The 26,534-nt window shown below is 64.8% G+C and overlaps 1 protein-coding gene across 3 annotated transcripts; it reads left to right on the forward strand.

Annotated features, from left to right (window-relative positions):
• Nucleotides 1-4,441: 4,441 nt before the first annotated feature.
• Nucleotides 4,442-24,727, forward strand: KCNC4 (potassium voltage-gated channel subfamily C member 4). Of its 3 annotated transcripts, none has more exons than XM_036015895.1 (4): nucleotides 4,442-5,150; nucleotides 14,735-15,671; nucleotides 17,733-17,936; nucleotides 20,171-24,727. In XM_036015895.1, exons 1-4 carry the CDS (start codon nucleotides 4,473-4,475, stop codon nucleotides 20,338-20,340), a joined length of 1,989 nt encoding a protein of 662 aa, XP_035871788.1. In that variant the 5' UTR covers nucleotides 4,442-4,472; the 3' UTR covers nucleotides 20,341-24,727. The 3 variants fall into 3 exon arrangements, with proteins under 3 accessions (XP_035871788.1, XP_028359039.1, XP_028359038.1); XM_028503238.2 differs by having other exon boundaries at nucleotides 23,513-24,727; XM_028503237.2 differs by having other exon boundaries at nucleotides 23,575-24,727.
• The last annotated feature ends 1,807 nt before the right edge of the window (nucleotides 24,728-26,534 follow it).

Raw genomic sequence — 26,534 nt, forward strand, 5'->3', positions numbered from 1 at the left:
CTCAACCTCCCTCCCTTTCTCCTTCCAGGAGTGGCAGGGCCCTACCAGCCTCCCCTCAGTGATGATGGCCGATAAAGCAATTCAATTAACCCGGCTGGGGAGCAGGGCAGGCCGGGAAAGGGTGCCGGCTCCTGGACCCAGACCTGAGGGAGAAGGGGCTGGTCCCTGGCAGGAGCCACAATGCCAGCGGAGGGAGGCGTGGGTAGCAAAGGACAGGACCTTGCTCTGGCAGCCACGGGGCCTGCTACTAGGCCTGGAGCCTCCAGACGAGCGGAGTCCAAAGGAGAGACCACATGCAGAGAGAAAGGAGAGATTTCCCGTCACCTGGAAGTGGCTGAGCCCCACACCCAAGCTCCGTGTGGGGTGTGGGTGGGGGAATGGCTTTGATGTCAGGCTCCCCAGCTTGCCCTGGTGGGACCAGCCTCCTCTCTGAGAACAAGGGCCCTGTTTGAGGGGCTGCAAAAAAGCTGCAGGTGCTCGGAAGAGCCCCTCGCGCCACTCTGGACCCAAACGTGCTTCTCCCAGACCTTTGCCATGCTTGGACTCCCGGTGAGGGAAGCCCGTGGTGGCTGACACTAGGGCCTGAACCGGCTCCTGGACAGAGATGTCAGACCCCAAGGGGACTAGGGTGGAGGAGAGGGGGTAACCGAGGGAAAGAAGCTCTCGGAATTAGGAATTTCCAACTGTTAGTGCTCAGCCTCGCTTCAGCCTGTCAGCCATCAAGGATGGAACAGGGAAGGAGCAGGCAGAGTCCCAGATGGGAGGGTCATGCCGGCAGCCATACACGAGGTCCTGGGATTGATGGGAAGTCCAGAATCAGTTGCCACCCCACGGGTTCGCCCCCTTTTCTCTTGATCAACTCAGCCCTGAGTGGAGGGGAGGGTTGGCACAAGGTGTCCACGCACCACCAGGGGGCAGCACCCACCCATCCAGAATGGACTCACTGCAGGTTAGGCAGGGGGCTCTCCTCGCTTCCCCCGTTCTGTGCTTGGGGGAAATAGCATGACCTCATACACGCAGAACTGATGGGAGACTGAGTCCTAGGATGCCAACTGTGGCATACTGAAGCCCCCAGAAAACTCCAGAAGGAATCAGCCCAGAGCTCTAGAATAAAACCTTCAGCCAGGGCTGAGGCTTTCTCTGGAGGCCAGTGGTCTGAGGCTGCCGTCCCCAATTCAGGAGCTCGTCAGCACCTAAGTCAGGGGCCCTCCCACCCCCCGCCACCTTCATCCCACTGTGTCTCCCAGGCTGGGCCCTCTGATTCTGTTGACTCTTCCGAGGTTCCCTTACTGTCAGCGTCAGCTTTCTGACCCCTCTCCAGGGCTCCTTTTCCCCTGGTCAGCTTTCTTCCTCCCCCCACCCCCCACCCACCAATCACCATCCGCAAACACCGCGGAATGGAAGCACCAACAGCGCGGAGATTCAGCAGGGAAAGGATGGGGTGGGGCTCTGTCGTCCTGAATGATTTCCAGAGACCAGAACAGCTTCTGGCACATAGTAGGACTCCAGAAATACTAATTGAATGAACAAATGACTCAGCAGTAAGATGGGTTTTCACCTCTCCCACCAGCCTCTCCATTTCTTGGGATGACTGAGTTCAGGCCGCCTGAAGACAGAAGGGGGGGAGGGGCGGGGCCAGGCTGCAAGGGAGTTTGCCAGTGCACAACCAGGCTGGGCTTAACAGCTGCTCATTGCGGTCCAGTCGTTCATATCCTCGCTATAGTCCTTCCTTCCTGGCTCCAGCTTACCGCCAGGCCTGGATCTTCTCTTCCCAGTTGTACTTGGGATTTTCTTTTTTGCCGCAGGCACCTCAAGGCCAGCTAGACTCTCACAGGCAGACATCAGGTCCGAGGGGCAGGGGGACGAGACACAGACGGGGTGTCCGTAGGTGTGTGTTTCTGGCTGCAGACCAGACGCCCCACCTCCTCTGCCTATTAATATAGATCCTCACAGATCATCGTCATTTTGGTTTTCTCGCTCCATCATTAAGGAGGCTTTGGCTTACGAGAATCCCTTGAATGTGCACGGGCTTTTACCCTTTTCTCGGAGCACCCCCGGGGCCTGGTCTTGCTTGCCCAGCACTGCCAGCGCTCCTGGTCCGGAAATCCGATGGCGTGCAGGTGTCCTGGCAGGTGTCCCGGCAGGTGTGTCAACAGCCTTGCATTTCTGCCTTAAGATCCTCCTTACATCACCCAGACGGACCTGGAGGCTGCCCGAGACTGTAAAAAATAAAACAAAAATTAAGAGGAGGCTTAATTGAAAGATGTAGAAGAGGTTCTGGACTTAAAAACAAATGAATCTGGAAACTGCTTTTGGGATGAGGCCAGTCAAGTCGGTTGGTGCCTAATGCTTTGGGCATAGCGGCTTCTCAATCACTTAGCAAACAAGTTCTGGGAGGCAGGCGCTGTGGGAGAGAGCAAGATGGAAACGCAGTGCCTGGGGGAGCTGGGGTCAGAGAGGGGGACGGGCCGCAGCAAGGGCACAGTCACATTGCAGTGGGAGAAACAGCAGCAGAAACAGGACCGGGTCCCGGGGCAGGGCCGGCAACGACGAGCCTGGGCTTAACTTAATCGTCTTCCGGGCCCAGCCACCCGACACCCGTAACAGCGCCAGGACTCCAGTTCCCTTCCCCCAGACCAGGAGCCAGCGTGGTCCCCATTCCAAACGCGGGGGCTTCCGTGAGTGTGACAGAGGCGGTAAGCATCGAGACCCCGGGCAATTGGGCCTGGTTGGGCCTGGCTGGGCCTGGTAGGCGGAGGATGGGGGCGGGGTGGTCAGGAGGCCCAGCAAGGCGTCTGGGGCAGAAGGGGACACCATCTCTCCACTCTCTTATCCCGCCTCCAGTCAGCCGCAATGAAACCGCAACAATAAGACCAGCTTGGCGGGGAGGGGGCTACGGAAACCGCCAGAAGGGGAGAGCGGAGGTTAGAGGTCAGGGGTGGAGAGCGCTTCTCTGTCACCGGGGCTGCAGTGGGAGGAGCTGCGGGCTCGGGGGAGGCGGGGAGCCGGGAGGAGTGGGGCGAGCGGAGAAGGTGGCGGAGGCGCGCAAGGGTGGCGCGCTGGGCTGGGCCCTGGCGGCGAGAGGGTTACGCGCCTCGGCTGGGCTCGGCCTGGACGAGGAAGGCTGAGATCGAGCCGCCGAAGCCCTGCAGCTGGCCCTAACGGACCCGCGCCGCGCCCCGCCCACCCCGCCCAGCCGAGGGCGCGCCCGGGCGAGGCGGGGCCGAGAGGAAAAGGCGCCACCGGAGAATGGTGTCCGCTAGCATCGTCGGAGAGAGGCAGAGAACCCTTTGAGCCCCAGCCCACCGGCGCCGAGGCATCCCCCTCCCACTCGCTAGGCCACCTCTCGCCCGCCCCCTGCTGCGAGCCAAGGCCAGCTCCCCGCTTGGAGATGGGCAGACGCGTGGATGGCATGGCTCCCAGCGCCGCCAGATCACAGGAGCCCGGTGCCGGGGCGCTGCGCTGAGGCTCCCACTTGGCGCATCCCGGGAAGCCTGCAGGTGTCCTTGGCCGCTTGGCCGCCGCCCGGGAGACTTCTTCGCCAGTGCCCAGATCCCAGCTCCCCGGAGCAGTCCCGCCCCCTGGGCTCGGCGCATCCAGGACGCCCCGTCTGAGGCCCCCTTCGCCCCAGCGCAGCCTCCGCCGCGCAGCACCCAGCCCAGCGCCGTTCCCAGCCGCTGCCGAGCCGCGGACGCAGGACCTGAGGCTCGCTCCTGCGGGTGCGCTTGTTTTCCTGCCGTCGCCTCGCCCTGCGCAGCCCCCGCCCGCCCGATCGCCGCGCTCGGCTCAGCCCCGCCCGCCATCGGTGCCCTGCGCTGGATTTATGAATGGGGGATAGAGGCCACATGCCGCCGCCGCCGCCTTGTGTTGACCGCACAGAGCCCGGGCCCGCGGAGCTCCGGCTGCCGTGAGAGCGTCGGCCCGGCCCCAGCAGCCGGTCGGAAGACTTGTTGCTGCTGCGCTGCCGCCGCCACCGCGGGGAAGCCGGCCGCTACCGGGGCTCGGCGCGGTCGGGGAGCCAGAAGGTGGCCCGTGTGAGTGTGAGCGCGCGCGCGCCCCGGAGCCTGGCGGTGCGCGGGTACTGTGCGCCTCCTCGCCTTTTGGGGGGTAAAGTGGGGGTGTGTCCCGGGCGCAGAGCGTCGGAGTGTCCAGTCCTAGCGGGGGAGCTTGTGTGTGCTTGCCCCTGCTCCACCCCCGCCGCCTCCGGCCCTTCGCTGGGGTTCTCGGCTCTCCTTTCCCCCCTTCCGCCTCCCTCCCTGGGCTGCCGGCCCAAACCCCAACCACCTGTGCACCAACTCCGCCCGCTCCGCGCCCCGGGGGGGAGGCAGGGGCAGGGCCAAGCCGCAGAGGGGGCTGCCGCCGCCTCCTGCCTCCTTGTCGTCTCCTCCCCCTCCCCCGTCTGACGCTGCCTCCTCGGGAAGGGTGTTTGGAGGGCAGCGGCCGCCCCAAGCCGAAGCCCCGCAGCGCTTCTTATGATCAGCTCGGTGTGTGTCTCCTCCTACCGCGGGCGCAAGTCGGGGAACAAGCCTCCGTCCAAAACATGTCTGAAGGAGGAGATGGCCAAGGGCGAGGCGTCGGAGAAGATCATCATCAACGTGGGCGGCACGCGACATGAGACCTACCGCAGCACCCTGCGCACCCTGCCGGGCACCCGCCTCGCCTGGCTGGCTGATCCGGATGGCGGGGGCCGGCCAGAGTCCGATGGCGGCGGCGCGGGCAGCAGCGGCAGCAGCGGCGGCGGGGGCTGCGAGTTCTTCTTCGACCGGCACCCGGGCGTCTTTGCGTACGTGCTCAACTACTACCGCACTGGCAAGCTGCACTGCCCCGCCGACGTGTGCGGGCCGCTGTTTGAGGAGGAGCTCACCTTCTGGGGCATCGACGAGACCGACGTGGAGCCCTGCTGCTGGATGACCTACCGGCAGCACCGCGACGCCGAAGAGGCGCTGGACATCTTCGAGAGCCCGGACGGGGGCGGCAGTGGTGCGGGACAGGGCGATGAGGTCGGCGATGAGGAGCGGGAGCTGGCCCTGCAGCGCCTGGGGCCCCACGAGGGAGGCGCGGGCCCAGGAGCTGGGTCCGGGGGCTGCCGCGGCTGGCAGCCCCGCATGTGGGCACTCTTCGAGGATCCCTACTCCTCCAGGGCGGCCAGGGTGAGTGGCAGGAGCCTGGGCCATCTCTCAGGCCTGCAAGGGGGCCGGGGTGGTGGTGGGGAGAGGCAGGGGGGATCCTCACCTGAACTGACCTAGCTTTCCATGACTTCCCTCCCATTCCCCCTGCCTTCCGTAGGCCGGTAGTAGCACACCCCGCCCTGTGCACTGCACACACTTGACTTACTACTTGGGCCCGGCCGCTTTGCTGTCCCAGCACTTGGGGGTGCGCTTGCTGAGCTCTCCCCCACTCCTGTCTGCACAGGCCCCCTGTGGTGGTGCACCCCCACTCCTCCACAGGGTCAGAGCCCTGGAGGGGAGCTGCTGTTGGGCCTTCTGCCGGGGTCGGGCTGGGTTCAGGGGAAGAAAACTACAGAGGATGTTTAGTGCCCACTCTGTCGAGTGCCCTTGGTGAGCTGCGTCCAGGTGCGCCACCTCTCTGACATCCTCCCGCAGCTCAGAGTGCCAGGAACCGGGAGTTTCAGAGAGGGGAGCACCGGCTTCGGCCTCTGCTCATAAAAGGCAGAGCTGGGACCAGAAGCCAGGCCTGTGATCCTAGGTTTGGGAAAGGTCTCTTATCAGGGTGACAAGATGCCTGCCCCAAGACTTCCTGGACACCCTGGTGTCTGGGTGAGGGGAGCGTTCCTCAGAAGGGGCCTGCTGCCTGGGCCCTGCAGGCCCCCATGGCCGGCAGCCGGCCACAGGCTGCCTGGGGATGAGCCCAGGGTTGCCGCCGGGTCTCCCTGCTGCCGCAGCACTGCCTGGCTTCCCGGAGAGCCGTTGTGCGGGGTTCTGCTTGAAATGGGTGAACAGGGTGGGCTGGGGGCGGCCTAGTCCCTCCCCAGCCCTCCTTTCCTAAGTCGATCCGGGTTCCCTAGACACCCCTGGGTGGGAGGGGTGGTGGAGCAGTGGGAAGCAGCCCTGAAGGGTGGCTTTAGACTCTTTGAAAGGGGATCCCTGGGCTGGCGTCTGGGCTCGTGGCTGGCGGCGGAAGCCTGGCCGGGGTCTTTCTGGGACACTGTGTGTTGGGTCTAGGGACTGGCTCTGTCACCTCTGGCGTCCCAGGTTGTCGTGCTGCTGAGTCTCAGAGCCCTGCCGCCGTCCCCAGCACCTCCAGGGCTGAGCCTCCCCCTGGTCGTGGAAGGAAGAGTTTCATTGCACACCCCCTCCGGGCGAGGGCGGAAGATGGGGTGGTGGGTGCAGGCAGGGGCCAGGTGGGCTTGCTAGACCAGGGCACGCGGATCTCCCGCCTGGAAGACAAGGGACCAGAGGTCTCCGTGGCCATGGCCGTGGCAGGCCTCGCTGGGGCTGCAGGTGTCCCAGGGCTGGAAGGCAGGGACCTGCTCCAGGGCAGAGAGTGAAGCCAGGGTCAGCTGCCCTAGTTCCTTCCCCTGCGGCCCCCATGCCAGCTCAGAAGGTGAGGTCACGCCCCAGCCTGGGTCTGCTGTGAGTCCCATGGGCCTCTCGGCACAGTTCCCTGACCCTGCTGGTGTCCTCCCTTGGCTGTGTGCCGGGGGGTGGGGGGGGGTGGGGGGCAGACAAGTGCAGATAATTCAGGCTCTTCCAAAGTGGGGGGCAGGGGAGGGAGGCAGATTTAGCCTGATGGCGATGGGACGAGCCGGAGGCAGTGAGTGAGGTGCCGGGGGAGCTAGGCCCTATTCCTGGGCGCTCCAGGCTCTCCGGCGACTTTGCACCTTCTCAGGTTCTTTCTTCCCCCTTGGATTCCAAGGGGCCGTGCCATCAGTGAGTTTATTTCCTCCTCCCCTCACTGGAGAGCGGCCCGGCCAGGGGCTCTGAGCTCACTCAGCCCCTTGAGGTCCGCCAGGCCCAGCGTCCCTTTGCTGTAGAGTCACATCAGCCAGGGCGTTCCGGTTGAGGTGGGAAGTTTGGGGTCAGCCTGGGGTTCCCATGGAGGCTACTCGGAGACCAGGATTCAGAGCTGTTCAGCATCGTGTCGAAGACATTGGACCAATAGCAGAGCCAGCAGCCCACTGCGGGTTTCCGGCTTCTGGTCGTTGAGACCGATGCCTGAGGCTCGGGGGAGGCCCCTGCCACCGGGCCCTGGCCTCCTGTGCAGGAGCCCAGGCGAAGGGGGCCTTCAGCTGTTCCTGGGACTCTAATGAAGACACAGAATTTTTTTAAAAATTAACTAATGACAATTGTGATTACTGAGCACTCCGTGCGTGTAGTTGGCACTGGACTCTAATCCTCCCAATGAATTTACAGTGGAGGCGTTATCCCTGCTAATGGACCGAGGCCGTAAACAGGGGCCCGAGATCACACAGCCACCCGGTGGCGGCGGGCCGTGAGTCAGAGCCAGGGCTCTGGAGCCCCAGCCACCAATCCCCCGCCCCCCCACTTTACAACACGCCTTTCCCACTGACGGTGGGGAGCTGGCTCCTTTCTCACTCGGGTGCGGAAGATGGTCTGAGGGTCTGTACTTCCTGTGGATGACACTGGGAAGCCCCAGGGCAGACGGTGACACTTCCTCTCTTACCCCTCTGGGCCTGGGCCCTCCCCACTCTGTCACCCGGGTCTGTGTGCGTGCCTTCCCTGGCAGGGGCCAGCAGCGCTGTGCCCACGGCCGTGGGGTCCTCACTGAGGGCCGGCGGGGCCCAGGAGCAGGACTTGGCCCCGGGCATCTCTCCGCCCGCAGCGTCTGGTTTGAGGAACGTGTTATGACGGGAACAGACCAGCCTCCAAGGGGAAGTGAGCCGAGCTGACCGTGGGAGCCTGTTGCCTAGCTACCAGCCTGGCCCAGGTCAGGCAGGGGGTGCTCACCCCTGCTCCCCTCACTGCAGCCGGGCCCACGGGCCGAGGTGCTGCGGTTCCGTTTCTCTGGCCGGACCTGGCGGCGAGCACAAGCTGGTCCTGTCCCCACCTGCCCACTGTCCTCAGTCCCAGGTAGAGTGGGGCTGGGTGACAGCCAGGGTGGCTTTGCAGGCCGAGGGAGACCAGCGGCGGTTCGGGCAGCAGCCAGAGCTGTAGAATCGGGCCTTCCCTCCTGAGGGAGGGCCGGAGGCTGGTGTATGGCACGGGGGACACTCCCTCCGTCGCACCCACACTGCAGAGGTCCCGGGGGCTGGGCCGGCCTAGCTCACGTATCAACCCTCTTAAGGATGAGAGCCCTCCTTTGGCTAAATCGGTCCCAGGGAAGAGTTTCCCCAGGAGGCTTCCCTTCCAAGGAGAGGATGTGGCGGGCAGGGTCCCCGCTGCCCCTCGGGCGGCTGGGGCTGGGTCTGCACACCGATGAAGCACCCGCTGTGTGCCGGCTGCTGTCCCCTCTGCTTTCTTGGAACATCTCATCCGGCCCATAGCAGGCAGGGACTGTTGACCTCAGTGTGCGAAGAAGGAAACTGAGGCCCAGAGGGGCTTGTTCAAGGTCGCCCCTCAGTGGTAAACGAGACTCAAAGCCATGAATCCACGTCCGCTTACGTGGCCGCCTCAGCACCTCCTGGGGCTGCGACCCGGGGGCCCTCCAACTTAGGGGGGCTTGGAGGGGCCCCTCTGCTGTCCCGCTGTCCCTTCCCTCATTTTGCCCTCCACACAAAAGCCCCCGTCTCCTCTGTCTCCAGAAGCGCCCGAGTCTGAGCTTGCTGTCTTTTCTCACTGTAGGACTTCCACAGGACCAAAGACAAGACTAGGCATCCCCAGCCCCCAGTCCGGCTGAGGACTGGAACCAGGGCCTTCTAGAGAGGAAATGCAGAGCCCAGTGCTTCTGCCCCCAGGCCCAGGCGTTGCCTGGGACCAGCTGGCCAGTGGGCATGACAGGCTTCAGAATGAGGACAGGGGTCACTGGTCCCTCCCGTCCGGGCTAGGGAGAGCCAGCCGGCCGAGCCCGGGTGCTGGCTGCCCTGCCTCCTGCAGCTCCCTGGGAGGGCGGTGCCAGCAGGCCCTACAACAGCCCCTCCACGGCCTCTGGGGGTGAGGGGTGTCGGGCGGAGGCCGCAGCCCTCCTCCACCCTCCACCGTCCACCGTCCACCCTCCACCTGCCCCGAGGCAGCAGCCTCCGTGTCCTCCTGGGCTGATTCTGTGTTTTTCTCTCTGGCCCATTTGCCTCTTGAACATCTTGTCCCTGGATGACGAGGTGTTTCTGTCGCTGGTTGGGGTTGGGTGTGAAGTGGGGGAGGGGATAACATAAACTTGGGCTATTTTGGAGAGTCAGGGGAGGGGCAGGCACGGCTGGGCCTAGGGAACAGGCAGCCCCCGGGGCCCCTCCCCCGCCCCATGGACAGCGTGGGCCTGGGCCCCGTGCACTGGTGCGGTCCTTGGGCCTGGACGAGCCGCTGGCCACGACCTCTGCCCACTCCCGGCCGGGTGGGTGATGGTTACCCGGCCCCCAGCAGGGGTCCCTGTCCGGGGTCCCTGTCAGGCTGTAGACAGGGCCCAACCCGGACAGCCACGGAGACTGAGAGCCTAGGTGCCTGGAGGCGGTCCCAGGCACACCTTTGTCACCTGCAGCCCCAGCCAGCGAGCTCGCGGGGCTGACCATCTCTCCTCCAGACAGCCCCTTGGGGCCAGGAGAGGGGGCGGGCAGCCCGCTGGGCCCCCGTCATTCAGAAAACATTTACCGCCGGACGCCAGGCCGGGCTCTGTCAAGTGTAGAGACGAGTCCAGTAGAGGGCCAGGTCAGGGGCAGCTGGTGGCAGTGGAGGGAAGTTAGGTGACGAGACACAGCGATGACGACACGAGACAGGTCAGGAGCGGCGTCCCAGGTGTCTTAGAAGATAGAGTTCGGGGGAGGCAGGGGTGGGGGTGGGGGCAGTGAGCTGCGAGCCCCGCAGGGTGGCGACCTGGCTCCCTGAGGTAATTTTTAGAAGGAGGCGGGTTATAAATAAATAAGTTTTCGATGTGGGTGGCGTCTACCCGTGCAGACTGCGGGGAGGGGGGACTTCTGGCCAGGGGACAAGCTCGAGCAGAGAAAGGACAGCTTGGGGCAGGGACGGGCCGCGTGCGGCTGGACGCGCTCCAGGCCAGCCGTCCGGGCCAGGCCGGGCTGGGTTCCTCCGGGGGCAGGGGCTCGTGGGCTGCGGGCAGCAGCTCAGTGGCCCCGAGAGGCCCCAAAGTGCCGGCGTGACGGGGGTGGGACTAGGTAGAGGCTGGCCCTGGACCCCAGAACCAGTGTGGGTCCTGGCCGTGGGTCGGAGGGCCCAGGTTCTGCCTTAGGGATCCGGGGGTCTCGGCTAGAACCGGGGTCTCCTAGGGTGGGCGGGCCACCCCCAGGAGCCCAGGGACAGCTCGGAGGTGCCCTGCCTTGCAGACACCTGCCCCTGCCCTCCCCGTAGCCCTCCAGGCTGCCCGCTTCCTTCGAGCTCCTCCCGGGGTTCCCGGTCCTGCTTCCCCAGAAGGCCCTGCTCCTCGTCTCGGCCCCGCAGCGCTTCCCCTGCAAGTGCCTTTGGCTGTGTTCTCACATTCCTTTTCTCCTACACTTCATCCTTAATATAGGTTCCCCGGCATGAGTCTCCTTATGTTTATCTGTCCATCTGTCTCCTTGGCCCTCCCTCCTCGGGCTCCCCTGCCCTGCCCCCACGGGTTGTATTCGGTTCCCAGTGCCTGGTGTCTGTCACCTCCCCACCGCCCCCTGGCCTGTGCCAGATTCCCCAGACACTCCAGGCTCTCTGCTGAGTTTGACAAATATCGTTTCTGCTCATCCGTGAAGTGGCCCTAGAAAGGAGGTACCGCCCTCAGCCCCTCAGCACGGTGAGCGTGCTGAGGCCACAGGGCCTTGGCCCTGCCTGTTCCCCCAGCTTCCCCCCTACCCTTTGGGTCCTCTCAGAGCTCCTTCAGTCTCTGCTTGTGTGTCAGCTCGGCGCTGAGGCCCGGCCTGAGCACCCTATTTGAAACGGCTCCCCCACCCTCACGCTCCTTACCCCCCGTTGCCTTTGTTTCTCTCCCTGGTACTTAAACACCATCTGATATACTTTGCTTTTTCATGTGTTGATAGTGCCCCTCCACTAGAAGGTAAGGTCTCAAGGCCTTGTTTTGTGTCCTGCTCTTCCTCAGCCCCCAGAACAGCATCTGGCGCCTAGTAGGTGCTCAGCTTTCCGTTCGGTGAACAAAGATCAGAGAGGTTGAGAAACTCGCCCCAGGTCTCCCAGGAAGTCAGCAGTGGAGCCCAGCTTGCACCCAGAAGTGCGTGGCTTTCCGTTTTCATCAGGGACTGTCCTAGGATGAGCTTGGTGGAGGAGGCTGGTCACAGAGCTGGGCCACTAGACGAAATACCTGGGGCTCTGGGGACAGGAGGGTCCCCAGGCAGCCAGCGGGAGGGGCCCACGGGGAGCAGCGAGCTTGGAGAGGCAGCGGTCTCCTGCTCAGAGCTGAGACACCTCCTGTCCCCGGGGATGCGACCCTGCACCCTCCCAGCTGCCAGGAGAGGGCCAACTCCGCCCAGCCAGTGCACGGGGGCCTGGCCTCGTTGGCAGCTTTCCGCCCGGGGAAGTTCTGACCTCCAGCAGAGTGGTGTCCTGGGTTCTCTTCGGAGGAGAGTGGTCCCCTTTGGTAGGGGCCGGTGGGAAGGGAGGTCTCACGCATGCTGCCAGCTGTGTGCGATGGCCCAGTGGGGCCTGAACGGGAGGCTTGAGGCCCTGACCCCCCACCAGGGTGGTGCTGCCTCCTCCCCGGGCTCTTTTCAGCCCCAGGAAGCCCCCCCACCCCATCAGGAGTGGGGGGAGGAAAGCACTGGGCCTGCCACCGGAGGGGACGGCCCGCTGAGGTGACAGCCCTGTTGCAGGCAGGGCCCCCACTCACCAAGCAGCCATGTTCGGACAGCAGCGCAGGGGAGAGAGGAAGGACTGGGCCCTGAAGAGCGGGGCCCAGAGTCCACGTCCCCGCCTCTGTCACGGCTCAGCCTCAGGTCCGCCTGTCTCCTCGGAGGGAGGGCTGCCTGGGCCTGCCGGGTTAGCACCTGCTGCCAGCCCCGGAGAGGTGGGAGGGGAGACGCAGGCCCCTCTAGGTGCCATCCAGGAGGAGAGGACTGACCCCACGTGTTTGGCCAGAGGGCCAGACTGGAAAGAGCTCCAGCCGAGGGGCAGGGGGCCTGGCCGCAGGTCCACCCCGAGCGAGCCTTTTGCCCCCTCTTACGCCGCTGTTGCCCAGGAGAAGTGGACACGTGTGGCTGCCCTTTGCCTGCCCTCATCTCCTGAGAGGTGGTGGCAGGCGAGGGGTAGAGATGACAATATGGGACAGCTCAGTGTTAAAAAAGACAAAAAGCTAAAGTGAGTGAACACGGCAGGAACTCGGGGGTAAATCCTAACGCAGGCCGGGTGCTCGGCACTCACCAGGCTGCCTCGGAGGGCCTGGGGCAGCAGTGCAGGGAGGCCCGAGGTGGGCTCCGGGCCTTGCAGGTGGCTGTGGCCCAGCCACATGGCCCTCCCCGCCCTCCCCACTCCGCCCCACCCCTGGGCAGCTCCTCGAGCTCCAAGCTCTTCCGAGCTTGTTTTTCTGAATCACTAATTACCATCACACACACGGGGCTCCCAGGGGGGCTGCTCTCCTGGCTCGCTGCTCCTCCTTGGAGGGAGCGAGTGACGGCTTCCCATGCTTCCTGGCAGCGCTGGGACGTGCTGTCCCCACCCCTCACCCCGACCCCCTTTGCTTCCGGGGGACGAATATCGAGGCCGGGACAGGAGCTTGAAGTTCACCTCCGTGGGGACAAGCAGGCAGGAGACGCTCCGGCAAAGTGGTCAAGTGGAGGAAGTGTCTGCCACCCCCTTCTTCCGTGCTCTGTCTGGTCAGCCCGCCCATGTTCCAGTGTAAAGAGGTCTTAGCGTGTGGCGGGTGTCTGTCCGAAGCCGCAGGCCCACGTCCCGAAGGGTGGCATGGTCCTCAGGGAGCTGGCTGGGAGCAGCAGCAGCAGCTCCGAGAAGGCCTCCCAGGGCCTGCGAACCAGCCCTGCCCGGGAGGGGTTGGGGAGGGGTGTGAAGAGAAGGCACAGCCTCTGACGTGAAGCAGCGCTGAGTTCAAGTCGTCTCCGTGCTCTCCAGGCTGTGGGACGTTAGGCAGGTGTCTGACCTCTCTGATCCTCGGTTCCTCCTCCGCAAAGTGGGAAGATGGGCCTGCCTCCCAGGTCCCCGGGAGGACGGAAAGCGACAGCGCACACAGAGGGCCCCACTGTGCCAGGCACAGAAGAGACAGCTGATGCGGGCTCATCCCCAAAGTTCCCTCCTCAGACTTGCTCCTGCTCCAGGGCCCTGGACGTCCTGAGTCATCCGTTGGTGTTTAGTGGCAGGAGGAGCAAGGCGCATGCCCCACACCGCCCCCTCCTGGTGCGGACTCCCCGGGAGGGGAGCAGCTCCGAGAGGCGTCATTCACTAGGCAGGGCAGCGCCATGGCGGGGAGGAAATCGGGCATGGGGCAGACTCGGAGGTGCGACGTCCTGTTACCCACTAACTTCGGCTCAGCCCTGTGTTCTGGGAGGAAGCCCCCCCAGCCATCCACCCACCAAGCAGAACAGGTGGCGTGGCATGGTGGGCCCCGGACCCCGCTCCCGCTGCCCTGACAGTGGTGAATGGCATGGCATGAATCACAGGCGAAGGCTCCATAATTGGTGCTATTACACATGCATTTCATCTCCATTCATGACGATTGGGCACTTAAGCCCGGCCGTTGCTCTGCCCGGTGCCCCTGAGGTTCTCCCCGAGACCCCGGCAGCTGTCAGGACCGGCTGCTGCCACGCTTGGATCCTGGTGGGGCAGTTTCTTCTTCAGAGCTCAGGGTCCAGGAAGGGCCCGCTGTCGGGAGGGGGAGGGGTGGCTACTCGGGCCAGACCGCCCTTTCTGGCGCGTTGTCTTCCTTCGGGTGCTGCCCACTGGCGGGGCGGTCAGCTGGGACGCCCCAAGGGGGGAGGCAAGAAAGATGGGCTCGGACTTGGGGCTTCTGCGGGTGGGTCGAGGCTGGCGCTCAATAGGCTCAGCTGGCAGAAAGAGGCCCGGGGTCATTCCCTCCAGCCACCTGCCTTGGGGCGTTTCCCATGATGCAGTGGGCCCTAAGACTGAGCGTGCCTCCGAGTCATCTGGAAGGTGTGTTAGAGCACACTGTGGGGCCCTGCCCCGAGCATCTCTCATTCAGGGGCTTCGGGTAGGGGCCGAGAACTGGCACTCCTAACTAGGTCCCTGGCGGTGCTCTGCTGCCGGTCCCGGGTCCCACCTGGAGGAGCATGGCCCCGAAGTCAGGCTGGTGTGCAGGCAGGCAGCCTGGCCCAACAGCTCGTTAGAAGTGCAGAGTCCCAGGTCCCGCCCCGACCTCCAGGATCAGAATGGCATTCTAATAAAGTTCCAGTGACTCACCCCCCACGACAGAGAAGCCTTGCAGCGCACCTGGTTACAGGTGGGCAGAGCTGGGCAGTGAGTGGGGCAGGGCAGCCGTCCTCAGGGGCTTCCAGCCAGGAGCAGCCTCGCAGTTCAAGGCGCTGTGGCAGTGACTGGGAAATGCAGCCCGAAAGCCCCCACGGGGGTGGATGAAGACCCTGCAGGAGGGATTCTAGCTCCTGACTGTGTGCTTTAGCCCAGCCCTAACGGTGGCCCGGGTCCCCACCCTCTCCACACAGAGGTCCCTGTCTTAAAGCTGTCCCCACTCCCCCCACCCGCAGGTGGTGGCCTTCGCCTCCCTCTTCTTCATCCTGGTCTCCATCACCACCTTCTGCCTGGAGACGCACGAGGCCTTCAACATCAACCGCAACGTGACGGAGATCCTCCGCGTGGGGAACACCACCAGCGTGCAGTACCGGCCCGTGATGGAGACCGAGCCCATCCTGACCTACATCGAGGGCGTGTGCGTGCTGTGGTTTACGCTGGAGTTCCTGGTGCGCATCGTGTGCTGCCCGGACACGCTGGACTTCGTCAAGAACCTGCTGAACATCATCGACTTCGTGGCCATCCTGCCCTTCTACCTGGAGGTCGGGCTGAGCGGCCTGTCGTCCAAGGCGGCCCGCGACGTGCTGGGCTTCCTGCGCGTGGTGCGCTTCGTGCGCATCCTGCGCATCTTCAAGCTCACGCGCCACTTCGTGGGGCTGCGCGTGCTGGGCCACACCCTGCGCGCCAGCACCAACGAGTTCCTGCTGCTCATCATCTTCCTGGCGCTGGGCGTGCTCATCTTCGCCACCATGATCTACTACGCCGAGCGCATCGGTGCCAGGCCCTCCGACCCGCGGGGCAACGACCACACCGACTTCAAGAACATCCCCATCGGCTTCTGGTGGGCCGTGGTCACCATGACGACGCTGGGCTACGGGGACATGTACCCCAAGACGTGGTCGGGGATGCTGGTCGGGGCGCTGTGTGCGCTGGCCGGGGTGCTCACCATCGCCATGCCCGTGCCGGTCATCGTCAACAACTTCGGCATGTACTACTCCCTGGCCATGGCCAAGCAGAAGCTGCCCAAGAAGCGGAAGAAGCACGTGCCGCGGCCGCCCCAGCTCGAGTCGCCCGTGTACTGCAAGTCGGAGGAGACCTCGCCCCGGGACAGCACCTACAGCGACACCAGCCCCCCTGCCCAGGAAGAGGGCCTGGTCGAGAGGAAGCGGGCAGGTGAGGCTGCGGGTCGGGCGGGGAGGCCGCCTCTCGCGCCATGGCCATGGCCGAGGGTGTCCCCCCCGGTGATCCTCCGCCCTCGGAATCTGGAATTGCGCTTGCCTGCTCTGGGCTGCCCCAAGTGCAGCCCGTACCTTTGTGAGGGCACACTGCTGAGGCTGACTCTTTCTCCCCTTTGGTTCTCTGATAGCTTCCCGAGCGTCAGGGTCTGTGGCGTGAGTGTCCCGCCAAACACGCTGGGATGGGCTGCACCTGGGGCTGTGAGGTGGAGGCCTAGGTTTCTAATCTCATCTTGCCCCCTCTGCTGTGTGCTCTGAGGCCAGTCGCTCACCCTCTCTGGGCAGAGATGCCTCCCCTGTGAAATGGGGATGATATTCATACCCTGTCCCCAGGCCTTTGATGAGACCCAAACGAATGACAGGAACGAAAGTCCTCTGAGACGTCAAACCCACTTTGCGAATCTCAGAGGCTGTCGTTGTCGGCCGGAGGGAGGGCAGCACACTGTTCTTCCGAGGGGCGTGGACACAGGAATCACGGCTCTCCACACGGTCGGGTCTGCCGTCTCTCGGCCCGAGAAATGTGCTGACGTAACAGCAACGGGAAGCTGCCTTCTGTGCGGCACAATCTAGATCGAGTCCTGGGCTCGGGGACTTATGGGGCACCAAGGGGACCCCAGAGGCAGTGGCCCAGGCAGGGCTGGGAAAGGCAGCAGCAGCTGGCCTCCGCGTCCTGGACAGGGAGGGCCTGCGTGTCTGAACCCTGTTTTTCTTCAAGGACAGGAGGGGCCCCCCGGGAACCTCCCTACCACCTGAGTCAGGAGACAGGAAAGGAGGTTGGCTCACTTAACCCTCGGCGAGGCGGAGCTCGGTCAGAGGGGGCACCTCACTGGTGGGTGTGGGACAGGCTCCTAAGGGAGGTGGGATTCTCGGTATGGGGGGCCGTTGGGGACTTGGGAGTGGGCCAGGACACTGAGGGAGCAGCCCCTGGCTAGGCTCTGTGGGCAGAGTGGGACTTGTCCACTGGGGCAGGTGCCTGACCAGGGACGCTCACCTGTGGCCTGTCGGTGGGTGCCCATCACACACGCCGAAGCCACTTGTGCCTCAGCCGTTTGGGGCCTGGGGCTTCCGTACCCATCACGCTCCCCTCTGTGTCCCCCCCAAAGTGCTACCCCCTCCCCGCCCCTGAATAGAGATCCCCCCGCCGGTGCCCCAGGGACTTTCCGCTGCACCCCGAGGCCCGGCAGGGCTCGGAGGGAAACCCGGTGTCGCAGTGTGCAGGTCCGCAGGCCAGCGCTCGGCGTTCGCTGACCTATGGCCGTCGGCCACGCCTGAGCCGGACCCTCCCCGCGCAGCCACAGTCAGGGCATCACGGGCCAATGCCCGGCTGCTGCCTTCAGACAGAGAGGTCCCCTTCTCCAGATCCAAGGGCTCCCCTTCGCCTGGGCCGCTGCCTGAGGGAGCCTGGGACAAATAGCCCACAGCAGCCAGAGCTGAATGGGGCCTCCTCCACCCCAGGGTCCCCCAGACCCAGGGGAGCCCCAAGCTCAGAGGGCTCTCTAGCTCAGATGCCTGGTGAACAAGGGGAACCGCCTTCGGGGGGTCTGGGCCGACAGCCGTGGCAAGGCCCCCCAGCACCCCATGAGCCAGGCATCCTCTACGGGAGTGTGCTCGTCAAGGGTCAGCCTGAGCCAGACCCAAGGAGGGAGCAGGCTCTGCTGCCGCCCACCAGGGCCCGTCTCCCAGGGCCGCTGCAGCCGATCTGGGCCTCCCTGCTCGTGGCACCTGTCTCCCAGGAAGGACGCCCAGCTGAGGCCGGGAGGGAAGCCTGCACCTCGCTGCAGCCGATCTGGGCCTCCCTGCTCGTGGCACCTGTCTCCCAGGAAGGACGCCCAGCTGAGGCCGGGAGGGAAGCCTGCACCTGACCCCAGGCCCAGGCCCCCGTCCTGGGTCCCCTCCTCGGGGTGAAGCCACACCCTGGTCTGGGATCGAACCCACCCAAGTGACCCCGTGAGGAGGGTCCTCGGCCCTCACGCGGCGTCCCTTCCGTCCGTCCCCGCAGATTCCAAGCAGAACGGCGAGGCCAATGCGGTGCTGTCCGACGAGGAGGCAACCGGCCTCACCCAGCCGCTGGCCTCCGCCCCCAGCCCCGAGGAGCGCCGGGCCCTGCGCCGCTCCGGCACGCGGGACCGGAACAAGAAGGCCGCCGCCTGCTTCCTGCTCAGCGCTGGGGACTACGCCTGTGCCGACGGGAGTGTCCGGAAAGGTACGGCCCCCCAGGCAGGGCTGGGGGGGCGCTCCCACGGAGTTGGGGCTCCCCGGTGTCCCCCACAGAGCTCGAGGTCCCCTCCGCCCCCGAGGCGGTGGCCTCCATCTCCTCTGCCTTGGGCGAGCCCCCACTTTTAGGACCCCCAGCCCCTGATTTCCCTAGAAAGGCCTGTGGTGTTCTCAGAAGGTACCCCCAGCCCGCTCCCCAGGTGCCCCCAGGGAAGGCAGGTGCCGACCACAAGGGGACCCCACCCCCCAGTCTGTTACCTCCCCCCCCCCCCCCGCCCCCGCTCTGGCTCCTGCTGAGACCTTCAGGCCCGGCTTCCCGGGGTCACCACCTGCCTTTCCTCCGGCCTCCCTTACGCCTGGCCGAGGCTCCCCGAGTAAGCCGTCCCGTCAGCGCTGAGGAGGCTCACCTCCTCCGTCCTGCCCTGGGGGGCCTGGAGCCCAAGAGGGGCTGGCCCAGCTCTGCAAGCCCCTGGGATGTGACTTGAGTAGAGCCACAGGGTGATGTGACCAGGGGTGGGGGGCAGGGAGAGTGGGTCACCTCCAGGGAGTGCTCTGAAGAACTTGGGGAGCTCAGGGGGGCCGCCCATGGCCTCCTGTCCCAGAAGGCTGCAGTGCCACCAGTGCCCGGGCCCGGGCGCTGGAGCCGGGGTTCCCGGCCTGCGAGGGGCAGGAACCACCAAGGACGGCCAGGGGTGGGGGTGGGGGGGGTGGCTGGGGCCGGGGCCTCAGGCCCAGGTGCTCCTTCCGCCCAGCCCCCAATTACTTTGCTTGTCTTTCTTGCCCTGACCGGTGTGACCCAACCTCCCTGAGCACCCTGTCTGGTTTCAGGACCCACCCCGACTTCCCCAGAACAAAGCCGTGCCCTGGTTCTTGGGCCACCTCCTAACGAGCCCTCCTCCACCCCTTTCCCCCTGCCGCCTCTCACTGTCCCCGAACCCCAGACCAAGTCTGGGTTGACTGAGGCACGGACAGTGGCTGCTGTAGGAACAGCCTGTGGTGTCTGTCCTCCCAAGGGTGTCCCCTGGCCTGTCCAGCCACGCAGCCTCCAGAGCCACCTTCCCAGGTCCCTGGCGCTGGCCCTCTCAGTGCCCCCGCTCCCACAGGATCCCCAGCGCACCCAGACCCTGGCTGGGCCCTGCGGGGCGGGTGTCAGCCTAAGCCCTGCTGGCTGTCAGAAGCGGAGGCTGCGACCTGGCAGCTGGAAGGAGGTGGCCCAGAGGAGAGGCGCCCCCCCGAAGGGTGGCAAGTGGCTGTGTCCAGACTGCTACACCTTCCATGTCCCTCCGGTCACCCCTGGCCTCTGCGTGCCCCAGTCCTCTGGCTCTGGGGTTCTCTCTCTCCCCTGCTCCCCACTCCAAACACGCAGAGGCTCCACTGGGTCCTGGTCAGTCCCAGCCCCTGCCCTGGCCGGGGCACACAAAGTCGCCAGCCCAGAGTGTGAGGAGGGGGCCCCCACCCTTGAGTAGGACTCGAGCAGGCCTGCTTGCGCCCCAGCCTTGTGAGAGGCCCAGTGGCGGTAGCGCAGTGGAAGAGGCCGTGAGGGTGCACGTCTGGAGGGACCGCAAGGTATGGGGAGCGGGTGGCCCCTGGGGAAGGGGTCACACACGGGCGAGGTGGCACCTGTGCCCCACCACCAAATCTCTCTGGGTGCTCATGGGGCCTGGCTGCTCTATTTTCAAGATGCCTCCACACTGCTTCTTGGCAACAACCGTGCAGCTCAGCCAATTAGAGTAACCTTCAAGAGGGAACAGGTGGGTTGCCGGGAAACAGGCCCGGCAGCTCGCTCGGCAACTTTTCCCTGTGCCAGACTCTGCCGTGCTCACTTCTCCGCGCCCAGGCTTCACGCAGGACCAGGAGTGGGTGGGCGAGGGCCTCTGCCAGCCACTGGCGCGGACCCCCTTGTCCGCCTGTAGCTGCACGCCCATCAGAGCGAGAGCTCCCTGGGAGGAAGGTGGCAGGTGCTCACTGAGGCTTCCAAGGGCTGGGGAAGGAGGGTGCGTGCAGCTGGAGAGGCACTCGGCTGGGGACACAACAGGGCAAAGGTCAGCTGGGCGTGCGGTCCTGGAGTCCGTCCTGAGGAGCCCAGGTGACCCAGAGACCAGGGAAAGTCAGGGAGCCTTTCCCAGGTAGGCCTGCCCTGCGGGGCCCCCTGGAGCGTGGATGCCCCGGAGCTGCTCTGGCGAGGAGCCCGCCCTCTGACCCCTGTGCCTTTTCTTCACCAAGGCTGTGAAAAGTCCAGGAGTCTAAACAACCTATCAGCAGCGGCTGCAACCAGCCTGGGGCTGTCGCCACTGGCAACGAGATTCAGCTCGCCCTACCCTGCGAGAAAGCTCCTGTTCCCCCTCCCCACCCACCCCCTCCTCAGCCCACCCCCCGGGCACTCAGCCTCGTAACTGCGCCTCGGCCCTCCAGCCCGTGGGCCCGCACTCACAGGCAGCGCGCCCATGCCTGCCAGCCCCCCTTCCTCCAGGGGCCCCAGAGACCTGGGCCAGAGGCGAGAGAATTTAGGCCCCTGAGCTTCCTCCACAGCACCCAGCTCCCCAGAATGCTCGGGTCTGAGCCCGAGAGCAGGGGGAGATCACTCTCGGCCTCCATCCTGAGCTGGACCGGCCGGCACACACCCAGGACCTGTGACCCTGAGCCCTGCCTCCCCCACAGAGTCCCACCTTAATCCCAGCAAACACATTTCCATTCCCGGTGGCCTTCAACCAGTAAGCAAACAGCCTGCAACCACACATCTCTGTCTGTCTGTCTGTCCATCCCACACCCAGACCAGCAAGGCATAAAGCTGTCCCTTGGGGCATCTCGGCTGGTGTCCAGGGGCCTTCTCTCCCGAGGGGAGCAGTGCCCCCCGCCCCTCGGAAAAGAGGCTGCTGTTCTCCAGCTCTGGCCTGGGGCGCAGGTGGGGTCCCTGGAGTCCGAGCCCCAGGATAGGCCGCCCAGCCTGGGGAGCCCCTCCTATCCAGGTGATGCCCGGCAGGCCTCGGGCCCAGCACCCTGTCTGCGCCCCGAGCCTCGGCACCCCTCCCCGCGCTGCTCCCTACTCTGCTTCCACGACAGTTTCTCCCCCCACCCCGCTGCCTCGCACACCCAGCCCAGCCTCTGAGTCGCCTGCCGCTCCCACCCAGCCTCTGCGCTCTGTGTTGCTGCCAGAACCAGAGACTCATCTAATTTCTATAATTAAGTGTATTCATTTACCTAACGAGCCCAGGAGCACAACAGATTTGTGAGTCACTGTGGGATCGGGGTGCACCCTGGGCAGGGGCAGCTGCAGGGTGGTGTGGGGACAGCCGTCCTGCCCCCGCCCCTCCCCCACGGGCACCCTGCCACTCCCAGGGAGGGCTGAGCCCCAGCCCCCCACCCCGCCCCACCCCCCGGCGGTGCACGGAGCAGGGCTCCCCAGCAGGCCCTCGGAAGCCTGGCGATGGAGGGGCGTCGTTTCCCCTCCACCTGATGGGAATGAGGCCTGACAGCAGCGCCGTGCGCCTGGCCATTTTTAGAGTCAGATTATGCAACTTCGTGGAGGGAATGACTAAGTAAAGGCAGAAGCTGCCTCGTCCGGGGTGGGCAGGGATAGGTATGGCAGGACAGTATTCGGGAGGATGCCGGGAAATCTGGGGGCCACGCCACAAGGCGAACTGGGCAGAAGGGTCAGATCATCTCCTGGAGGGCGGGTGGCCTCTCCAGGTCCGTGTCTCCTTCAGCCTCAAGCAGACCGGAATATGCCTTCCAGAAAGGTCCGTCCCGGGTGGGAGCTGGGATGGCCCGGCCCCGCTGCAGTCTCCGGGGCCCCCTCCCACTTGCTTTAAGAGTTGGGAAGATACAGGGGTATCCGTGCGACCACCGTGAAGAAGGCACAGCTCCCTTTAAGGGACGGGGACAGGAAAGCCCTGTGGATGAGGATGGAGACGCCAGGAAGCTTCTCCTCTCGCCCGAGTGCGAGGGCCCAGCTGCTCCTGCATGAGGACAGCCTCAGCTCGGCCCCCGCAGGGCTCCCCAGCTCTGGGGGCCTGGCTGCGACAGGGACGTGTGGTGAGCGAGGTGTCCAGTTTAGCTCGGGCCCCACAGCGATCTGCCCTGCTCTGGCTTGCATTTCTCTCCGGGGAACTGAGGTGGCTATTTCGGCGGCAGCCCTGCAGTTGTCAGGAGCCCAGGTTTCCACGGCACCCACCGCCTCCTCCCCTCCCACGGGGACCAGCGTGCTCACAGCACCCCTGTGGCAGGCACAGATGTCCCTGGGCGACGTGATGCAGGAGCGCCAGGCAGGGGGCCCCCGTGCCTGGGGAGTGGGGCTCCCACACATCTCTCCCGGCCCCGTGACCCCTGTGGGGGAGACCCAGACCCTAGCAAACGGGAGAGACGAGTAGGCTGTCTGCGCCTCTGCTTCTCAGGACCTCGGCCTTCCCAGGGTGCTGGGGAAGGTTCTGGAACTCACAGAGACCCCAGGCTCTGCCCGGGGAGGCTGTGCCTGCAGGGCCTCCCGGAAGGTCCTCCCTTCCTCGACAGTCTGAGGGCTCAGTCTCCTTCACCTTGCGTCCTGACTTGGACCTGTGCTTGGCTTCTAGAAGCCTTTCCTCTATAGCTGGGGCTCAGCCTCTCCCTGCAGAGCAGGGAAGCAGCCGGGTAGGAGTTGTTAGCTTTACCTCCCCGTTTGTGCCAGGGCTCCTGGCGACCCTAGAGGCCACTTCTCAGCCCCCAGGGCTTCTGAGAGGAGTGGCCGTGAGCTCGAACCAGAGGGGAAGGTGTCCGTTCAGCCCAGAGCCCTGGCTGGGGGAGGGGGGGTGCTGTGGTTCACAGGCTTCCTGGGAGAGGAGGGCCTCTGATCTTGGCAGAGAGCGTCACCTTCCAAAGTCCCTGCCCCTGCAGCCGCCTCCCTGCCTGTCCCAGCTGTGCCTGCACTGGGAGGGTGGGGGAAGGGCAGGCCGGGGCCACTGACCTCGTGGGCTGGCGTGGAATGCCCAGAGGGCTCCCGAGGGCTTTGCTTTCTGGCCTTCTCTCCTGACCCTCCCGTGCTCCCGCCAGATCAGGGAAGGGGGCTGGGCAGGCTGTGGCAGGCTGTGGCAGGCTGTGGCAGCCCATGGAACAATGGCAGGGCCCCAGGTGGTGGTGGCAGATGGAGCCGTGGGGGGAAGCCCAAGTGGGGCGGGCGGCAGCCCGGTGATGGCTTGTGGGTTAAAGCCAAGCAGGAACCTCCCGCCACCCCCCTGCCTCATGCCAGGCTGCACAGCTGGGGCCCCTGTCTCCACTGCACCGGAGCTTCGAAGACCCGGGCTGCTGGTTCCCAGAGTTCACTCCCTCAGCCCGTGTGGAGATGAGCTGTGACATTGCCTGGGAGGCCCATCGGCCCGGAGCTGGGTGGGCAGAGGGACCATGAAGGGGCTTCCCCCGTACCCCGACCCATCCCTGCCTTTCCCCGCCTCTTGGCCCTGGGCCCCCGTGCTGTCTGGCTCTGCTCCTGGCCTGCTCGCCCGCCCACAGACCGGGGGTCAGCAGCTGCCTGCCTTCTAACTTCTCATTCTTTGTGTCTCCCTTCCTTTTGCTGAACGCCCTGCCCTGCACCCCCAGAAGGCAGTGTTGGGCCGAAAGTGCGCGTCCCAGTGTCTCACACCTGTGCTCTTTAAACACAGAGACCTGCCAAGACGCCCTCTCGTCCAACTATGCCCAGGCTGAAGTGCTCACCCTCTCTTAAAGCGGCAGCAGCGTGAGAGAGACAGGCAGACAGACAGGAAGCCAGAGGCTCAGGGGGACTCTGGCGCCCAGGCAAGAACCTCTCGCTGGGAGAGACGCAGATACCCTTGTTTGCACAAGACTGACGGAAAACCTCCCGTGTGACCCTCGGGGCCCGGAACCAGCCGGGCCTGCCGTTTTGTTCTGTTGTACATTGAAGAGATATATATGCACATATAGTATCTATATTCATACATACTGTACTCATGCGTGTAGTGCACGTGCTATTGGTGGTCTGTCTTCGTTAGGCTGTCTCCCCAAGCCCTTGCCCCTCCCCCAGGCCCCATTTCCTCCCCTCCACCGACTCCCCGTTTCTGCTGTACGTATGTGTGGGGCGCCCCGGGAAAAGTGGGGCTGGAACTGCTGGTCCAGCTGGGTGGTCCCAGGCTGGACTCCGCTGGGGGTGTGACCTCTGTGGGCCGGTGGCCTGTGGAAGGCCAGACTGCCCCCCAGGGTCGCTGCTCCACTGGCCCCACCCCACCCCAGATTGGGGTTCTACCTCCCACCCCACGCCCCAGTTGTGGGGGGACTTCCAGGGGCTTCTCCACAGCTTCTCCCGCTCCCCCCTTACCTGTGACCTTGACTGAGGGGGCATTTTGTCTTTTTTTTTTTTTTTACGTTGGGTTTTTCTGTCTCTCTCGTCCACTTGTTTTTAAGATGCTGCTGGGCAGACGGGCAGGGAAGGGCTCGGTCTGCCCATCAGGCTCAGGGGTCTGAGAAGGGGAAGCCTTGGGCGAGCGGAGACCAGTTGCAATACTGTACTTCCTGGCCGGTGGCCAGAGCACGCGTGCAATAGCAGAGGCCAGGTGACCCCTTCGACCTTGGCCTCTGCCCCTCCCTCAGCCCTCCTGCCCCCCTGCCGCACTCCCCGCCCGCCCCGCCCCACCCCGGTGTCGGTCCTTTTCTAAAGCTGTGTCCTCCCGTGTGTCCGAGGCAAGCCGCGGCCGGGGCCCGCCGCCCCGCCGCCCTGTCTGCATGCCTTCGACTGTCATGCCGTGCTCCACTCTCAATAAAGACACCCGGGGCCTCCGCTGCTCCTGCTGTTCCCGTGACTGCCTCCGCCTCTCCTTCCGGCTCTGCGTCCGTCCGTGGGGACCTCCCTGGGCTTCCGTCCCAACCCCGGAGACAGGCGCCGCCCTCCTGGCCTAACCCCGGCCCCCACCAGCAAGGGTCCGATTAGAGCTGGGCACGGATGCCCACAGAGGAAAAGTGAGTTGGCCGAGGCCGCGCGCTTAGGTGGGGACCCCCGCCCGCAGGCAGCATTCTGACCCCGCTGTCGGACCCCCCCCCCCTCCGTCCCATGGAAGCCGGTGGAAGCCGAGGCTGCTGTTTGTGTAGGGAGATCCACCGTGTTCCGCCTCGGCAGTGGCACGGGGCCCCCTCCCCTCCTCCGGAAATCGCATCGTTTCTATGTGGGCCAGGGCCCAGGGGAGGGACGCCAGCGTCGCTGAGATGCTGGATGGCTGGCGAAGCGCGGCTGCCAAGGCACTGGTGGCGCAGCCGGACCACGGGGGGCCGGTGAACAAATGCCTCCAGGGCTCAGGGGATGGGGGACGCTGGGGTAGTGGGAAGGGACAGTCAGACGTGGTCCCCAACGTCACACGAGTCAGAGGGGCACACGCAGGGCTGACTTCACAGGCGGGGAGCTGGGGCCGTTGCTCACAAGGGCCCCCACGCTCTGGGCTGTCATCATCCTGAAGTGACCAGTGACGACTGAAGAAGGGACCCTGGGTTTTCACTTTGCGCTGGGCCCGGAGAATTACATAGCCAGGCCTGGGTGCATGTTTGTTCTCCTTGCTCTCGCCCGGCTTCTTACTCCTACCCCAGACACAAGAGAGCCACACGGGCCTCAGGTTAAAGTCTTGGCCTGCCACTTCCTAGGTGGGTCCCTTGGGACAACTTGGGAACCTCAGTTTCCTTGTCTGTAGAATGGGGATAACGGTGGTAAGCGCTCTTTTGGGGCCCTTTATCTCTATGCGACATGCAGTAGATGCATGAAGGCATTCGCTCTTGCCCCACCCTTTTCCTGGAGTTCTCAGCTGTTTGTCTCCAGGTTTCTGCCATCTCCTCAACCAGTCACAGCGAGAGAGGACAGGAGCGCCTTGGGGGGCCCAGGAGCACACTGGGGGGCCGAGTGGGGATGAGGGCAAGGCCGAGGGCAGGGAAGGCGTGAGGGGAAGCCTGTTCCTGAAATGTGAGGGGAACTCAGGCCGGAGCCGGGGCCCGCAGAGGCAAGGCGTGGCAGGCGGCCAGTCGTCAATTAAAGATAAAACCTCTCTCCTCTGGCAGCGGAGGGCGAGCCGGGCTTCTGCCCCCTCCGGCAGGAGAAAGCCATTTGCAGCCCGGCTGGCCGTGCAGAAGCTTGGCGGGCGATAATGGGGCGGGACAGTCGGTTGGCTCCATGATGATGTTACGCATCAGGGCCCACGTCCAAAATGGCTGGGTTTTTTTTTTTTTTTTTTTCCTTTTTTCTTTTGGAGATCATATGGAACCATTTCATGATCAGGGGCTGAGAACCCAACCAAGAAGCAGCCCCAGGGTACCAGACGCCAGGGTGGCCCTGCAGGGACCCCAGGAGATGCAGCTGGAGTCCCAGCGATACCATCAGATCCCTGGAGGGGCCATGGGCTAGGTACAGGAGGGCAGGGAGCTCAGTGAGAAGTAGGAGCGCCCCCCCTCCCAGAAACTGCAGGACTGGGCTTGGCTTCCTGTGGTCCCCACGGCCGGAGGGGAGCCCCGGCTGGGGAGCTGGTTAAAAGGGCAGGACCCTGGTGACTGAGACTGACTTCAGTAGTCAGAGAGGCTCAGGTTCGAGCCCTGGCTCCATCACCTCCCAGTGGTGCGACTTTGGGCAAATGAC

This window comes from Phyllostomus discolor, chromosome 14, assembly GCF_004126475.2.
Source record: "Phyllostomus discolor isolate MPI-MPIP mPhyDis1 chromosome 14, mPhyDis1.pri.v3, whole genome shotgun sequence".
Classification (NCBI taxonomy): domain Eukaryota; kingdom Metazoa; phylum Chordata; class Mammalia; order Chiroptera; family Phyllostomidae; genus Phyllostomus; species Phyllostomus discolor.

Coding starts and splice junctions, on each gene's coding strand:
- KCNC4 (XM_036015895.1), top strand. CDS start 4,473: ATGATCAGCTCGGTGTGTGTCTCCTCCTACCGCGGGCGCAAGTCGGGG. Junction 5,151..14,734: donor ACTCCTCCAGGGCGGCCAGG/GTGAGTGGCAGG, acceptor CCCCACCCGCAG/GTGGTGGCCTTCGCCTCCCT. Junction 15,672..17,732: donor GGTCGAGAGGAAGCGGGCAG/GTGAGGCTGCGG, acceptor CCGTCCCCGCAG/ATTCCAAGCAGAACGGCGAG.